At 30.7% G+C, this 18,656-nt stretch overlaps 1 protein-coding gene across 1 annotated transcript; it reads left to right on the forward strand.

Annotated features, from left to right (window-relative positions):
* The first annotated feature begins 12,007 nt into the window (after window positions 1-12,007).
* LOC116006225 lies at window positions 12,008-13,170 on the forward strand. The gene is made up of 2 exons (XM_031246521.1): window positions 12,008-12,306; window positions 12,432-13,170. Exon 2 carries the CDS (start codon window positions 12,477-12,479, stop codon window positions 12,933-12,935), a length of 459 nt encoding a protein of 152 aa, XP_031102381.1. The 5' UTR covers window positions 12,008-12,306; window positions 12,432-12,476; the 3' UTR covers window positions 12,936-13,170.
* The last annotated feature ends 5,486 nt before the right edge of the window (window positions 13,171-18,656 follow it).

The raw sequence follows: 18,656 nt of genomic DNA on the forward strand, positions 1-18,656 counted from the left end.
GTGCTTGACTTACAGTAATCGGTGACCCATAATTGAGTGTTGTGGTTGAGAATGATTCTTTATTTGCTATTAATAATTAAGGTGAAATCTGCATCAATGATTGTTAGAGGTCTCCATTTCACTCACTCGAAATAGTTAGAGAATAAGACATTTTGAGTCCAAATTATTAGACATGTTCAATCATACATATACACAGAACATTAATTTCTCTGTAGATTGATCGGCACCGCAACATAATCATTTTCATCACATACAACTATCCCAATTTCTTTTTAAATTTTCATTTGTATTCCTCACAAAAAAAAAAAGAATTAATTCTATTTTTTGTCCTAAATTTATATATGTCATTTCACTTTTAGCTTTTTTTTTTTTTTTTTTTTCAAAATATACCCATTAGTTTTAGTATTATTGTCATTGACATTGGCGGAGCCTAGACTATTTTCACCCCTACGTAGTGGATCCAATGATAAGTGGTGACAATGTCACACGAGTTCCACCTTCAATTCGTGATTAGATGAAACGTTGTTGATAAGGAAGATGCATTATCACACACAAAAGACGACGAGTGACGATGGCGACGGATCCCGGCCGTCACGTTTCTGTCGGCCAACCCCTACAGCTTTCACTCCGACCACATTTTTTCTTTAAGATTTCCAAAATCTCTTTCCCTTTTGTTTTTATTTCATCATTTCTTGTCGTCATAGAAGAGATAGATGAGGGTGTTTGTTATTCGCCGTAGGTAGGTGTGTATATGGAAAAGCTAAGATCGATAAACGATGATATTAGAATTGAATCAAAACAAAATAAGATTTGATTGCATTGTAATAGGTTTTAAATAAATGACATCATTTACCCCACCCAATTAAAACTCTTTTGGCTTTTTTGATTCGATCAATATGTTTCGTTGTAATTTCAATTTGACATTTGTGTTTGAACAATAATTTTTGTATGAACTAATTTTATGAATTATAAACGTTTTGTTTTACTTTATATATTTTCAAATATATGTTCTTTATATTTTTATTAAAATATATTGATTTCATTATTTTATATTTTAATAGGTAAACAAACCTATTTAAATTTAAAACTATTTAAATTTTATGAAAATGTCCTTTTTAGTCTTTTTACATTTATCAGCTTATAAAAAAGCTAATTTATCAAACACTTTTAAGCATAACAGCTAGCTTAACAGCTATTCATATTTCAGCTTCGAACTTATAGCTTTTCAGCTACCTTTTCATCTAGGTTTGCCAAACATAGCCTTAGACTAATGGAAACAAGGAGTATTATCTCCATATTTATTCATTTCACCCAATATTGAACGACCAAAATGCTAAAATGTCTAAATATTTGAATCTTAGCTTACAATTAAATAGCTATGCATTTTATAATTTTGAACGGTAAGAATCAAAGTGATTAATCATGAATATATAATTGGTAAATCAAAAGTAGGTAGGTTGTTTAATTTCCCACAAACAAAGAATAAATAAACAAATATAATATACCTTCATGTTCTCACAAAAAAATATTAATAATATACCTTCATGTCATGCTATTTGATCATTTCCTATGGCTGTGTTTGACAGAGCTTATTTAGGTGCTTATAACTTATTTTAAGCTACTAATAAGCTATAAACTTTGTTTGGTAATGTTCTCAAAATAAGCTAGTAGCTTAAAATAAGAGCTTATTTTGAAACGCTACTTCAAGTAGCTTTTAAAAAATAAGCTAGTAGCTTCTTAAATTTTTTCCATCTTTATCCTTATTATTTTATATAAATGACATCATTTATCCCTCTCAATTAAAACTCTTTTGGCCTTTTTTCTTCAATATGTTTCGTTGTAATTTTAATTTGATATTTGTGTTTGAACAATAATTTTTATATGAACTAATTTTATGAATTATAATTGTTTTTCTTTATATATTTTCAAATATATGTTCTTACTTTATATTTTATTAAATTATATTGATTTCATTATTTTATATTTTAATAGGTAAACAAACCTATTTAAATTTAAAACTATTTGGCTATGTTTGGCAAACCAAGCTGAAAATGTACCTGAAAGCTGAAAAGTAGCTGAAAATTGAAAAGCTATAAGTTCGAAGCTGAAATCTGAAGAGCTGTTATGCTTAAAAGTGTTTGGTAAAATTAGCTTTTTGATAAGCTGATAAATGTAAAAAGACTAAAAAGCACATCTTCATACAATTTAAATAATTTTAAATTTAAATAGGTTTGTTTATAGATTAAAATATAAAATAATGAAATCAATATATTTAAATAAAATATAAAGTAAGAACATATATTTGAAAATATATAAAGTAAAAAAAATATTTATAATTCATAAAATTAGTTCATACAAAAATTAATGTTCAAATATAAATATCAAACTGAAATTACAACCAAACATAATGAAAAAAAAATGTCAAAAAGGTTTTAATTGAGAGGGGTAAAGGATGTCATTTATTTAAAATAATAAGGATAAAGATGGAAAAAATTAAAAAGCTACTAGCTTATTTTGAAAAGCTACCCCAAGTAGCGTTTCAAAATAAGCTCTTATTTTAAGCTACTAGCTTATTTTTAGAATATTACCAAACAGAGCTTATAGCTTATTAGTAGCTTAAAATAAGCTATAAGCTCCTAAATAAGCTCTGCCAAACAGAGCCTTTAACTTTTATGAATATGTCCTTTTTAGTCTTTTTACATTTAACAACTTATCAAAAAGCTAATTTTACCAAACACTTTTGAGCATAACAGCGAGCTTAACAGCTTTTCAGATTTCAGCTTCGAGCTTATAGCTTTTCAACTTTCAGCTACTTTTCAGATTTCAGCTACCGTTTCAGCTAGGTTTGCCAAACATAGCCTATGTTAGAGATTTACTATACATATTCTTATTTTATCATATCTTTTTTGACATATTAATAAATTGTATTTGCGAAAATATATACTTTTCAAAGACATGTGTAGTTCTCAAACATGTTATTTGGTTATCGCATTGCAATCTGCACTATATGTAGAACCTAATTGGCTTGAATACTTGCTGTCATGCTGAGTTGTGGTGTTAGACATTGTTTCAAAGGAAAATTGATGTGGGGATGGATATGTAATTTTCAAGTTAGTGATCAAGAATCCCTACCAAAACTTCAATTCTAAGTGATAAAGTTAGTTGTGATGAATATAAAGGATTGTTCTTGAGTTATTAATGCAATAATGTCACATGATAAACTATTGTCGCAATTTAGAATTAGTCCACGTGCTATAATGTTATGCCAAGTCACCTCTCTGTAAATTGGATAGTGCTAAGTTTTTTTTTTTTTTTTTCTTTTTGACTACTATTGACTCTTTTATAATGTAGTATCTGTTCATAATTACTTTTTCAACCAAATGAAACTTAAAGAGTACTGCAACTAGGTGTCACTAGACTACAAGGTCTTTGGCACTAATTAAAGCTTAAGTTATTTCTAACTTTTTCATTTTTTTAAACTTGTTGCCTAAAAATAACTTTGTAAGTTGTATTAGTTTTGAACTTTTGATTTCTAAATTTATAATTTCCATAATTATAACTTTCTAGGTTCTAAATTATAAATTTTTGAAAAACACTACAATTCAGATTGGCCTAGTAACTTTTGCATCAGTTACAATCATGCATGCTTTTGGGATTATACCAACTTCTGTAAACTCTTGTCCCAACGCTACTTGGTATACAATATCAAAAGTATACATGATTGATTGTGCATATTTGATGCAAAATGTATTGATATTTACTGTCACTTTATATTTTTTCAAAAATTTTAACTTTATAAATATACAAATAATATATATAATTTAAAAATGGTAGAAATATGTAATAAAATTAAAATTATAGAAAGTATAAATTATAATTAACTTTTTAATAATTAACATAATTTAATTTCAATAATATATATATATATATATATATATATATATATATTAAGGTGATCGCACCTTAATATGCGGTTAGTGCGGCCGCACCACTAAGTATGCAAATATACACTGCACAATGTTAGGAAATGCACAATACAAATATGCACCATTAGGTACGCATCATCAATAAAACGCACAATTAGGTATGCATAAAAACACTACACAGTTTTCGAAAATGCACAATTAGGTGTGGTGCATTATTTTGGATATTGTGAGTTTTTTGGTATATTTGTGCATTTTTATTGTTGTGCATTTTCCTAACACTAGTGGTGTATTTTGTTAATATTAGTAGTGTATATTTCAAGCGGCTGCACCAACTGCACGAGAAGGCGCGGCCGCATTGACCGCACGAGAAGGCGCGGTTGCATTTGAGCGCGCGCACACACACACACACATATAGGGGCGTGCTCAGGTGAGAAGGTGTGTCCAGGAAAAAACTAAGAACCAATCGCAGTCGTCCACGTGTCCAGATTTAACGAATCAGATGTAATTTTAAAAAGTAAAAACGGCGCGGTGGCATTTTAATAAATAACTCAAATTTTGGTCCAAATAAAATGTGTTAAAAGTACAAGTAACTAGTACAAGTTTACAAATAAAAAGTGAAAGTAATTTACCTAGTTAACATTAGTGCACTTAATGATAGCGTACTTAATGATAACGGTTAGTGCAACTAATGATAACGCTAGGTGCGCTTAATATTGATGCTTAGTGTACCTTATTTGTTGCACTTTTAATACATTTTAGTTGCACTTAGGTGCACTATATGAAACTGTTAGGCTATCCTTAACCTTGAAATTTCTCTTACTTTCTAAAATGGGTCCCACTTCCACATCATCAAATTTACAAATTCTTCACTATTTGTTCTACATCACTGCAATATTCTCTCACTTTCAAAAGTGGTCCCACTTTCATATTATATTATAAATATAATAACCAAATAATAATATAATAACTAAAAAGAAATTTTAAAAAAAATGTACACAAAGGCTGTCGTAGCTGCCATGCGGCAGCCTTTGTCAGTCTTAGTAAGCTTTCTTAATTAGAAAGCTTGCAAGACACCTGGCCAAAAAAAATAAACAAAAATAAAATAAAATTCCACATCAATGGCCACCTCACCTAGCAAGTGGAAGACTTGCTAGGATGAGGACAACCTTACTTGCACTTTTAACACAATTTAATTACATGCACTTCAATGTTAAAGTATTTACAAAATGTCACCATATTTTTTTTAATTACATCTGATCCGTTAGATCTGGACACGTGGACGACTGTGAGTGGTTCTTAGTTCTTTCCTAGGCAACTCGTTCTCTCTCTCACTCTCTCTCTCTCTCTCTCACACACACATACACACACATGTATATATATAGGGGGCGCTCAGGTGAGAATGAATGCCTAGGAAAGAACTGAGAACCAATCGCAGTCGTCTACATATCTAGATTTAATTGATCAAATGTAATTTTTTTTTTAAAAAGACGCGGTGATATTTTTGTAAATAACTCAAACTTTGGTGCAAGTAACGTGTGTTAAAAGTGGAAGTAACTAATGCAAGTGTGCAATTAAAAGTGCAAGTAAAATCACTTAAGAGTGCAAGTCATTTACCTTTTTAACATTGGTGTACCTAATGATAACGTCTTTGACATTGGTGCACTTAATGATATTGTTTGGTGCAACTAATGATAACGTTATGTGCACTTAATATTGATGCTTAGTGTACATTATTTGTTGCATTTTTAATACATTTTACTTGCATTTAGATATAGTATATGAAACTGTTACTTACACTTTTAATACAATTTATATTGACCCGACCTGACCCGACTCGTTTCACGAATGAGAGTCCATGAGATAGTCACACAAGTGTGACCCTTAATACAACCATTATTGCGTGGACCGTGGATCGCGGTCCAAAAATACAATAAGTACAGTATTCTAACACATAAAGTACATTATTCTAACTCATAAATATATTATCTTACCTCATAAATTTCATTATTCTAACACATAAAGTACATTATTCGAACTCATAAAATACATTTTCTTATCTCAAAAAATTCATTATTTTAACACATATAAAGTACATTATTTTAACTCATAAAATATATTATATTATCCATAATATTCATTATTCTAACACGCAGAGCAGAGGCATTTTCTTAACATCAAAATAACGTTATTTTTTACGGTGATTCACACAGCTGTGTGGACCATTGTCACTTAGTATTGCTCATAAAAGATACGAAAGGAAAACTATTTTTCTAGTAAAAAGATATAGCTCTACTAAATGAATTTTTAATCTTACTTTATAAATTTCTCTTTGATGTGGTAGACACTAATAAACTACTTTTTTTTCATTTAATTCCTAATACAAATGTCTACATTACCATTTATATGTGAAAATATGTGAAAATTAGAAAATTGAAAGTAAAAAATAAGATTACATGTAATATTTTCTAAACCGATAAAACACCAAAAGAAAACAACGTAGTACTAGAAGAAACAAAAAGGCCCACTGGCCATTGAAAGGGACTTTTATGTCATTACAGGGAGGGTGGTGACCCATGCGCTATCAAACTCACGTAGGGGTCATCTCACTGTCATGTTGGATTAGCCGCAAAATGGCGCCAGCTAGATAAGTGCATCTGGGTTAGGTAAGTTTGGGGAAGATATAATTAAGGGAGTTTGGTTTAAGAAATTTTTATGGATAATGATTTTGGATTTGGGGTTATAGTTTGGTCTAGATTAAGGTGGACTTTTTAACTTTTATTACAATTAATACATATATTGGTCCCTCCACTATTAGAATTTTATCATTTTAATCTTCATCTTCTAGACTTGCTCAATTTCATTCCCAACTTTACAATTGTTAACAAAAATGGTCCTAATCATTAGAATCATTTTGGTTTGGACAAAGGACTAATTTAAATAAAAATTGCATAATTGAGTATGAAATTGAGTAAGTTTGAAAGTTGAGGATCAAAGTTGTGAAATCTTAATAGTCGAGAGACTAATACATGTATTAACTCTTTTTATTAGGAAAAATGATCATTTTAGTTCATTAATTATATCAATATTGTAAGCTCAGTCTATACATTATTATCATATATCCCATCCTTCTCACTGTATGTGTCTGGTTCGTTTGATGAAGCTTGATTGAAATTATTTTGAATTCAATTTTTTGATAATATTGAGTTTATTATTAGTATATAAAATTTATATATTAAAAATTACATTAAAAGTACTACAAAACACAAAAAATGAAATTTAAAAATAATTTTAAAAAATAGATTGTGAACTAAATAAGTACATAATATAAACTTTCAATATTCATATTACAAGGTTATGCTGACAATAGGTTGTTGGTATTCATATGTAAAATTAGAAATATAACATTGGGTGTGTAACACATTGAGGTGGAGTACGTTGGTGATTAAGAATGCGTTTTGGCAACCAATCATTATTGCGTGGACCATAGTTCACATAGCTGTGTGGACCATACTATCAAATAATGTACATTTAATATAAAAATAATGTACATTATATTCAGGGAATGTACATTATTTGTATTGAATGTTCAGTACAAAAATAATATACATTTAGTACATTAGAAATGTACATTTTATTATGGTCCACACAGCTGTGTGGACCATGGTCTATACAATAATTTGCCTTTGGCAGCCGTATGGGCTCATTGTGGGGGGTTTCTTGTAGGGCCTCTCATTTATGGATTCGCTTAGTCAGTGTGATTTAACTTCTTTACAATTTCTGTAAATTTTGAGTGTGGGAACCTCGAGACAAAGAATTTTGTCTTTTCCAACCAAGAATGCATTTTTGGCATTTTGCAATACTTTTGTAGTGGTCTATCCTTTTAATTATTACTTTTTTTTTTTTTTTTTTACCAGAGAAGTAAAANGGAGTTTGGTTTAAGAAATTTTTATGGATAATGATTTTGGATTTGGGGTTATAGTTTGGTCTAGATTAAGGTGGACTTTTTAACTTTTATTACAATTAATACATATATTGGTCCCTCCACTATTAGAATTTTATCATTTTAATCTTCATCTTCTAGACTTGCTCAATTTCATTCCCAACTTTACAATTGTTAACAAAAATGGTCCTAATCATTAGAATCATTTTGGTTTGGACAAAGGACTAATTTAAATAAAAATTGCATAATTGAGTATGAAATTGAGTAAGTTTGAAAGTTGAGGATCAAAGTTGTGAAATCTTAATAGTCGAGAGACTAATACATGTATTAACTCTTTTTATTAGGAAAAATGATCATTTTAGTTCATTAATTATATCAATATTGTAAGCTCAGTCTATACATTATTATCATATATCCCATCCTTCTCACTGTATGTGTCTGGTTCGTTTGATGAAGCTTGATTGAAATTATTTTGAATTCAATTTTTTGATAATATTGAGTTTATTATTAGTATATAAAATTTATATATTAAAAATTACATTAAAAGTACTACAAAACACAAAAAATGAAATTTAAAAATAATTTTAAAAAATAGATTGTGAACTAAATAAGTACATAATATAAACTTTCAATATTCATATTACAAGGTTATGCTGACAATAGGTTGTTGGTATTCATATGTAAAATTAGAAATATAACATTGGGTGTGTAACACATTGAGGTGGAGTACGTTGGTGATTAAGAATGCGTTTTGGCAACCAATCATTATTGCGTGGACCATAGTTCACATAGCTGTGTGGACCATACTATCAAATAATGTACATTTAATATAAAAATAATGTACATTATATTCAGGGAATGTACATTATTTGTATTGAATGTTCAGTACAAAAATAATATACATTTAGTACATTAGAAATGTACATTTTATTATGGTCCACACAGCTGTGTGGACCATGGTCTATACAATAATTTGCCTTTGGCAGCCGTATGGGCTCATTGTGGGGGGTTTCTTGTAGGGCCTCTCATTTATGGATTCGCTTAGTCAGTGTGATTTAACTTCTTTACAATTTCTGTAAATTTTGAGTGTGGGAACCTCGAGACAAAGAATTTTGTCTTTTCCAACCAAGAATGCATTTTTGGCATTTTGCAATACTTTTGTAGTGGTCTATCCTTTTAATTATTATTTTTTTTTTTTTTTTTTTACCAGAGAAGTAAAAGTAATATTTCGTAATAATCTAGCTACTTCAAATCATATCAACACTTCAATTTCATTTTCACTATTCTAAGTATTTAAATATTGAAAAGTAACATTTGATTGGTCATTTAACGTACTCTTAAGTCTTAATGTTTACTTTTTGATGTATCAATAACACGCATAATATGAATTGGCTGATCTCAAAGACCGATTAAATAATGTCATATAAGAAAATAAATACTAAAAGGCAACTGATTTAAGAATAAAATTTACCATTACTCTTAAAACTTAGAAGGCATTTGTCGTCGTTTTACGTTATATGACTTATATCATTGGGGTTTATTTTATTTTATTTTATTTATTTTTAAAGTAGTCTTTCGGTTTATAACATGATTACTAAGCTAGATATTGAAGTCTTGGCACTAGCAGCAACAACAACAATAATAATGCTATTATTCTATTCTAGTTCATATCTTAACATGATAATAAAATTCTTTATTTTCATTGAGTGTCCATGAATAAGATGATACCATCATGATTATACAAAAAAATCTACTCAATAATTAAATAGAAAAAAACTCAATTAAATAGTGTCATGTCAGGAGATGAATATATATTCAAATGTGTTTTTAGTGACTAGCTTAAAGGATATCGCTTTCTCTTTGAAAAGCAGTGGAGAAGTTTATAAAGTTCAAGCAAAAAAAAAAGAGTTTTCTTGGAGGAGGAAAAAGCATGCAGAGTTTAGGCTAGGAGAAAATATCTTTAGAGTAGGTAGACAAAAAAGTATGTAAGGCTCTGATACGGAGAAAAAGTCTGTAGAGTTGGCAAGGGGTAAGTTTAAAACTTCATATTTGGCAATGGATTTCAATAGATTTAACTATTTATATTTGAGGTTAGAGCATAAAGTATATACAAGTTATAATAAGAAAAATGATCAAATATACCATTCAACTTTACTCAAAAGTGTGATTAGATCCTTAAACTTTAAAAAAGTGCAATTGAACATTCGAACTTGTCGTTTGAGGCGTCTAAACCCAATAGCTGGTTATTCACCTGAAATAAGCAGTCATTTAAGATTCTGGTTTCCAGCGAATAAAAATTCTAGCGACCAAAAAAAGTTAAAAAAGAAATAATCAAGTGACTAGAGCTTCTCCAATGGAGAAGATGACCAGATCAGAGGTTATGGTCTGGCCGTCCTCTCCAATGGAGAAGGCGACCAGACTGGTACAGAATGCATATCGTATCTCAACTTAGGATGAATAGATATGCATTTGTAAATTTGTGTGCAATGCAACAACTTATAAGAGGGTTAAAGTCAACGAGAAATATGTTTGTTGATGACTGATGAGCAAGTGGCAATCTTTTTACATATTATTGCTCATCATGTAAAAAATATGATCATTCAAAACAATTTCCAAAGGTCATGGGAAACTATTAGTCGATACTTTAGTATTGTATTAAATGTTGTTTTGAAACATTGAAATCATTTATTCAACGATCCTGATCTTGTTCTAGTTACCTCTACATATCATAGATGGAAATGGTTTAAGGTATTTAAACCTATCCCCTACACTTGATTTATAACATGCAATTGTAATTTGGATATATTTCAGACGCTTGATCGTGCATTAAAAGAGGTTGATGGTTTGACTCTAACGAAATGAATTAACCTTGTTTTGTTAAGGCTCACATATCATCCTAATAGAGTGGTTTTTTTTCTCAGCCTAGCTTGATCCTAATCGAAGACTACAATGGATAAGAAGATTCCTTGCTGTCAATTAATAATTATTCATATTTACATTTTATGAAGAAGTATTGTCAAAGCACCCCCCCTCCCCCAAATACGCCTGCCCCATCACGGACCTAATTTCTGGCCCGCTTTTGCGGACCGACCCACTAGGCTCGCGAGCTGGGGTTCGCAAGCTTTTAGTTTTTTTTTTTTTTTTTTTTTTTTTTTTTTTTTTTTNTTTTTTTTTTTTTTTTTTTTTTTTTTTTTTTTTTTTAAGTCATGTGAAAATAACTTTATAAATGACAAGGATAAAAACACTAACATTGCGGCGAACTTTAGTCTAACAATAAGTCAATAAATATATTAAAATCATGGTCGTTCAACTTTAAAGTTTTTAAATTCAAAACAATGAAACACACTAAAAATATTAATATGCAAAGTTCAAAATGACATATCAATTCATTACACACATGACAACCGTACAAAACCACAGAATGCGGGCCAAGTTTGTTAGGCCGCATATTTACAAGCCTACTTTCCTATGACCTTAACCCGCCCCACCGTGCGGCGGGTGCGGACCAACCCGCGACCTTCGGTCCACTTTGACACCCTTATTATGAACATTATTACTATTATTAATTTATTTTAGAATTTATTATATATTATTAAGAATATTTGTTTGCTTTTGAGAATTTTGTTTTAAAAAAAATTTTGTTATTTTTTTTGGAGGTCCAAAAAGAGAGTAAGGGTGTGTTTGGTTCGCACATGGAATCAGAATCGAAATGGGTCTTAATAATGATAATGGATTTTGGTGAAAGTATTTTGCATGTTTGGTAGTAGGATGGAAATAGTTAGAGAAGCTGTTGAGGAAAAAGGAAATGAAACCCTTATTTTATTGGTAAACATATCAACCAAATACACCCTAATTGTTTTCAAAAAAAAAAATACACCCTAATTAATATGGTAAAACATGATTATCATGTCAAAAAATCATATTCTGTTTGGTTTTTGTGGCATAAAAAAAATTTGAACTTTGACAACCAAGCACCAATCATTGGGGGGTGACAACCTTTGTCGAATTCATTAACGTAATCAATACAGTAGAAAGTCTCTCTGTAAAATGTAATTAATTAACTTTATTTTATTTTATTTCCTATTATTTATTTATTTATACCATAATTTCTTCCTATAAATCAATGTCACAGCCAGTTTCTTCCCGAAGCTTCTCTGCCAAGTGATATTTGCATCTTCTCGACGGCGGTGATAGAAAAAAGCTTTGTTCGGTGGAGTAGAGTCATCGCGCACGAGGAGCCAAACAGGGCTCTCTGAAATGTATATGATCTTCAAGCTCCTGATCATCGGCGGCGAGATTGTTGAAGAAGAAGGCGAGTGGGAGAAAGAAAGATAATTTTCAAACAGAAATCGAGGATCGTTGCTGCAAAATCTTTTCGCCAAGTTTTCGAGGAATTCGGTTCGGATTACTGCCAAATTCTCTCCAGATCATCTCCTAAATGTATGTATAAACGTATTTTTGCAGATTTAGTGTAAACTTGCATGTAGATTTAGTGTAGGTTTAAGAATTTATCAGAGGATTCTGATTTTGTGCTTGATTTTCGAATATTCTGTGCTGTTATGCAGAGCGTAAATTTCGGAAGAGCGGTTAGGGTTTGGAGTTCACCGAGAATGGCTGCGAAGACGATGATGATGAGGAAGGAGGCGACAGCGCAGGGGAACGGAGCGGCGGTTCAGCCGCCGCCGCCGACGGCGGCGAAGATGAACGAAGTGATGTTCGCGAAATGCGAGTGCTGCGGACTGACAGAAGAGTGCACGGAGGCGTACGTAGCGAAGGTCCGAGAGCGGAACCAAGGGCGGTGGATATGCGGGCTGTGCGCGGAGGCGGTGAAGGACGAGATGGCGAGGTCGTCGTCGGAGCGGCGTATTGGCAGCGAAGAGGCTCTGAACCGCCACATGACATTCTGCAAAAAATTCAAAGCTCAGAGGCCGCCGCCGAGCCCGACGGAGGACCTCATCCTGGCCGTGAAGCAGCTGCTGCTGCGGAGCCTGGATTCGCCGCGATCAAGCCCTGTGAAAAAGCAAGGTTTGCTTCGATCTCAGAGCTGCTTTTCCTCCATTGATGGATAGATGAAGAATTTATTGAATTTTTCACCAATCATATCCCTATCCCCGCCCCTATTTAATTTCTTCAATCTATCACTATTCACTACTCTTTCAATAATAAATCTGCTATTCAATTCCCATCCGTACTATATATATATATATATATATATGTCGGTGCCACACAACATGAACAAATTAAACTTTACTGCATATATATTGATGAATGGTTCATTAGAATGTAGTAGTAAATACATGTTAAGAACTGTATAATCCAGTTGTATAAATCTATAACTTTAGGACTTTAACTACGGGTTTATATATGTAATTCTACCAAAAAGAAAGAGAGTAGTAAATGCAGGGAATTGGTGTGGCCATATGCAATAATTCTGCAAAGAGTTTGTTGGAGTGACCTTATCTGATCTCATAGCAAAATATCTTAGCCTGATGAACCAGTACTAAGTACTACCTCCATAAGAGCAGGTTAAATTAATGTTTAGCACAGAAGACCCGAAAGGGATGTCCGAGTGGTGAAACATAATTCTGGTCACAAGTTTGATTTTTACTCTCTTAGACTATCAATTGTTATACCATGGACCAGGTTTATATTGCATTGTGAATCTTGAAACAAAAATTATGTACTTTCAGTTAACATATTCGATATGGACCTACAGTTAACTGTGTAAATTAATACAGAATCTGAAAATTATTTTTGAATTAGGACCTACAATGCAAGGTAGATCTTGATCCAAGGTATAATTTGCCACCGACTATTACACAATTACGAGTTTTCCTTGTGTACAATAAATCTGAGGGAAACTCGTAGTTGTGTAATAGTATGTAGAGAGGGGTATGCATGATTTTTTCAAATGGAGTTAACTTTCATTAATGAAGAGAAGTGACCCTAGGAGGAAACTCCAAGTCAGCTGTCAATTTGTCATGAAGCCTGGAGGGGAATTTCTTCTTTTATCTTCTTCTTCCATTCTTTTTATTCAATAAATTTGAGGAGAAAAAAAATGGGAGTTCTGGTGATAGAATATCCTGTTGAAAGTTAAGAGCAAGTTGGCAAGATGCGAGTGATTGCCATTGGGTATTACATGAAGAAACCAAACAAGAATGTCCCTTTCAAATTTAGCCTCATGCATCAGACCAAAAATCTGATAAATGAATGGAAGGAAGAAGAGAAATCTAACACGACTCTCTTCCCTGCTTGACTTAACAAACCAAACCAAACCAATTTAATTACATCTTGATGGTTATAAGTTATATACTATCGAGTTTTTTCCCAGAATGGTCCCTCGACTATTGCTCATTCTCAATTTTGCATTTCGACTTTCAATTGCACCTAATGTGGTCCCTCGACTTTCAAAAATTCACCCAATTTGGTCCTCTGTTACATATTCCGTCAAATCAGTGTTAAAATGGAGGGTATTTTCGTCCATTTACCTATTGTTAGCCTAATAAACATTGAGAAATAGTTGAGGGACCATTTTGAGAATAGTCAAGGGACCATTTCGGGAAAAACTATTTTATTTATTTAATTTTTGTTTATTTTTATTTTTTAGACTCTATAAAATTAAATTTCTATACATTTTTTTCTTACAAATATAAATAGTTAAAATCGCGCAATCCAACCTCAAAATTTTTAACTTTCTTTACAGACTTTTCCCCTCTAAATATACAAAATATTCCTATGAAGTTTTACAATAAGTTCTGTAAATTTCATAAATACTCATATACTTTTTTTTTTTTTTAATGTTCATAGACAATCAATCACTATGTATCACATTATTGTAAAAAAAAATCACTATGTATCACATTAAATATTACTTTTACCATTGAAAATAATATTTTTTTTCAAGCGTAGACACCCAAAGAGTGTAAAATGTAGGGAAAATATTAGACCGAAAGGTAAATTTTTCTAATAAACTTCTCAGGTGAGCCAAAAAGTAAAATCTCGTCAATGTTTCCTGCAATATTTTATGTATTTGATTTCGAAGTAATTATTAAATTTTATATTAATTTACATTATTTAAGATATTGTATGACATCTTTTATATGTTTTCCTCTTCTTATTTTTTTTATTAATTATTAATTATTAAGGCAAGTATAATTTATTTTGTAATGTGGACACATTATTTTTAATAATTTTACCTTAATTATAAAAATTCTACCTAATAATTTTAGTATATTACACGGGACACAATAATTATTATAAATAATGTTTAATAATTGTCAATTTGTATTCAATAATAAAATTTATAGTTAATTTTTAAGTCAATCATAAAATCTTTTGTGCTGTGGGCACATTATTTTTAATTATTTGAGTTTAATAATATTATATCTTATTTATAAAAAAAATCCAAAGTAATATATTTAGTACTACAAATGTGACTAAGAATTATTTTAATCGGTGCTTAAAAATGAGTATTTATAAAATTTACGAAACTTATTGTAAATCTGCATAGGAATAGTTTGTATATTTAGATAGAGGGAAAAAGTCTGTAAAAAAGTTAAAAATGTTTAGGAAGGATTGCACGATTTTAACTATTTATATTTGTAAGAAAAAAAAATGTATAGAAATTCTAATTTTATAGAGTCTAAAAAATGAAAATAAACAAAAATGAAATAAATAAAATAGTTTTTCCCGAAATGGTCCCTTGACTATTCTCAAAATGGTCCCTCAACTATTTCTCAATGTTTATTAGGCTAACAATAGGTAAATGGATGAAAATGCCCTCCATTTTAACACTGATTTGACGGAATATGTAACGGAGGACCAAATTCGGTGAGTTTTTGAAAGTCGAGGGATCACATTAGGTGCAATTGAAAGTCGAAATGCAAAATTGAGAATGAGCAATAGTCGAGGGACCATTTTGAGAAAAAACTCTATACTATCCATGAAGTAGGTTTGTCTTCAAATAAGAACACTTCCTTAAGTAAGAACGTACGAACAAGTATGAGTACACACAATTAATTATTGTCATCCAGGCATGTCTGAGAGTACAGTCTATACTTGTTCGTATGTTTTTACTTAAGGAAGTGTTCTCATATAACCCTGACAACGGGTAAAAGATTGTCAGATTGACTCGTGTAATATCACGTTTTAGGTTTTTTTATTAATTATTATTTTTTTGAGAATCTATTGATACATGCATTGGGATAAATTCGGCTTGCCAAATTTAATGTTGTTTAAAAAAATATTATTAATTAATGATCTGAAAAATCAGAAAATGTTCATATATTCTGCTAGTTCCAGCTTGGATTCCCCATATGATGAGCATGTTGAGCTGGCACATGCATGTGCAAATCACGCACTATATATAGGAAGGCAAATCACATGACACCATATGTTTTGTGATTACAAACGTTGTAATCTTCTGAGACACCTAATTTGTTGTTAATCCAGTGGTTCATGGGAATTCAGTGGTAAACTACATAGGAAAGGTAAATCATACTAGAAAGATTTTGTACAACAGATTCGAGCAATAGAGTGTTAATAATAATCGAACTCTTGACCTTTAGATATAAAAATCATATTTCACTCACTTCACTATCCCTTTCTGATTGTTTTCAGTTTGTTTATAAAAGATATGTTGTGGGTGGTGTTTAGCAATGCATAGCTGGCTTGAATGGTTGAATCTCTGGTGGATAGTATGTTCATTACAACATTGAAAATTGATTCTTTTATTGGTTTGTCATTTTTGACAAATCGTGTCTGTCTGTCCTTGTTTAAACATTGACACACCAACACTAAAAAATTTTAGAAAGTAATCAATAAAACAAATGATTTTACGTTGGTTGCAATCATGATTGATCTAATGACTATATAATTCAAGAAAATGTTATAATATATATTGTACCGCTAAAAACAATTATGAGGTAAAGTATCTAAATGATACCAATTATTGCATATTTCATTTAGGGGATGTTTGGTTAACACCTGTTAAATATGAACCTGATTCCATGTTTGCCTAATTTTAAGGACTAGAATGAGTGAATGACACTTAAATCCCTCAAAAATCTGGAGGTAACCGTCTACTTTTTGCATTCTGGAATATAATAAAAAAAGAGGAAAAAGAAAAAACAAAAACAAAAATCTCAAGTTCCACACACACACATATATAGACACACACATACATACATAATACACAAATTGGAAAATATCTCAATTTCGAGTACAATGTATGTAATTCATACGCACAAAATTGCATCAATTTCGTTTTTATGGTGGGTGAGTATTTATATATTTGTATTTGTTTTATTATGAATATGGATATTTTAGTTATGTAAATAATATTTCTTTTTTTTATTTCCTGACCGAACCAAACACAATAATATGATTCGTCTTATAATCACATACTTATTCACATTTTGAACCAAATAGTACAATAGTATTCCTATTATATATATTCTTTTTTTTTTATTTCATTTTTGTTGAAATTCTATTATATTCTCTTTATTTTTATTCTTTGAATCAAACGCTACGTTAATGTTTTGTGTCATGATTTAAGCAATTAATATTACTTTGTTTTTAAAAGAAAAAAATTGCTAATTAATTATGATTACAAAGATTTGGTAAATTAGTTTTTGAATAAATTAATATAGGCAAAAAAAGAAGAAAATATAGCATCTTTATGTATATTTATTTTAGTTTTAGCAATGAAGGGATGAAAAAGATCTCAGCATAAAATTGTAAAAAATTACAAAATTTTTCAGAAATCAAGACAAGTATACCACACCTAGTGGATTTGGATTCATTATATCTTGGGATTATAGAACTTCCCTCATTGACGCAATATCTTGGCAATATGTGTTAGTTATTTTTAATCTTAGAGTTCAAATCAATATGATTATTCTGATTTTTCTCTTGTAGGAAATGAAGAACATTACTCATTTTGGAGCTTAGATATGGTAGATCTTTGTTAGAGACTCTAAATTTTTCTAAGATGCCAAATTTGGAGTATTTATACTTTTCAAAGTGCGAAAATTTGAAAGAGATCCACCTATCAATTAAAAATCTTACAGAATTTGCTAAATTAGATTTGGATGGATGTAGTAACATTGAGAAGTTTTCGAGTTTTAAGCAAGTTTCATTATCTCTCAAATACCTCAGTCTTAAAAATTATATAAAATCACAAAACTTTTCATGAATCAAGGCATGTACACCACATCTAGTGGATTTTTTTTTTTCAAACATACTTTCTCAACCTATTGGAGCACAAAGAGTCAGTATCGCCTCCACTGAGGCTCGAACTCATCCTCCACTGAGGCTCGAACTCATGACCAGTCACTACTCTGCCATCTGAGCACAAAGTGCTTGGCACATCTAGTGGAGTTAGATTCATTTTTTTTTTTGGATTTTTCCCAAAAGTATCCCTCCAACCGACAGCCAAAAAACTAACCTCTGTCCCAACGATCAACAAGGCATGTACATCACAAGACATCACATCTAGTGGATAGATTCATTATATGTTGGGATTATAAAACTTCTTTCACCCACCCAACAACTCAGCAATGCGTGTCAGCTATTTTTTTTAACGTAATAATTCAAACCAAGCCAATATGATTATGTTCATTCTTCTCTAGAAGGAAATGATCGAAGAACATTACCAGTTTGAAACTTAGATCTTGTAACTCTTTGTTATAAACTCAAAATTTTTCTAAGATGTTGAATTTAGAGTTTTTATACATTTCAGCATGTGAGAAATTGGGGGAGATTTACCCATCAATTGAAAATCTTAAGAA

This window comes from Ipomoea triloba, chromosome 15, assembly GCF_003576645.1.
Source record: "Ipomoea triloba cultivar NCNSP0323 chromosome 15, ASM357664v1".
Taxonomy (NCBI): Eukaryota; Viridiplantae; Streptophyta; class Magnoliopsida; order Solanales; family Convolvulaceae; genus Ipomoea; species Ipomoea triloba.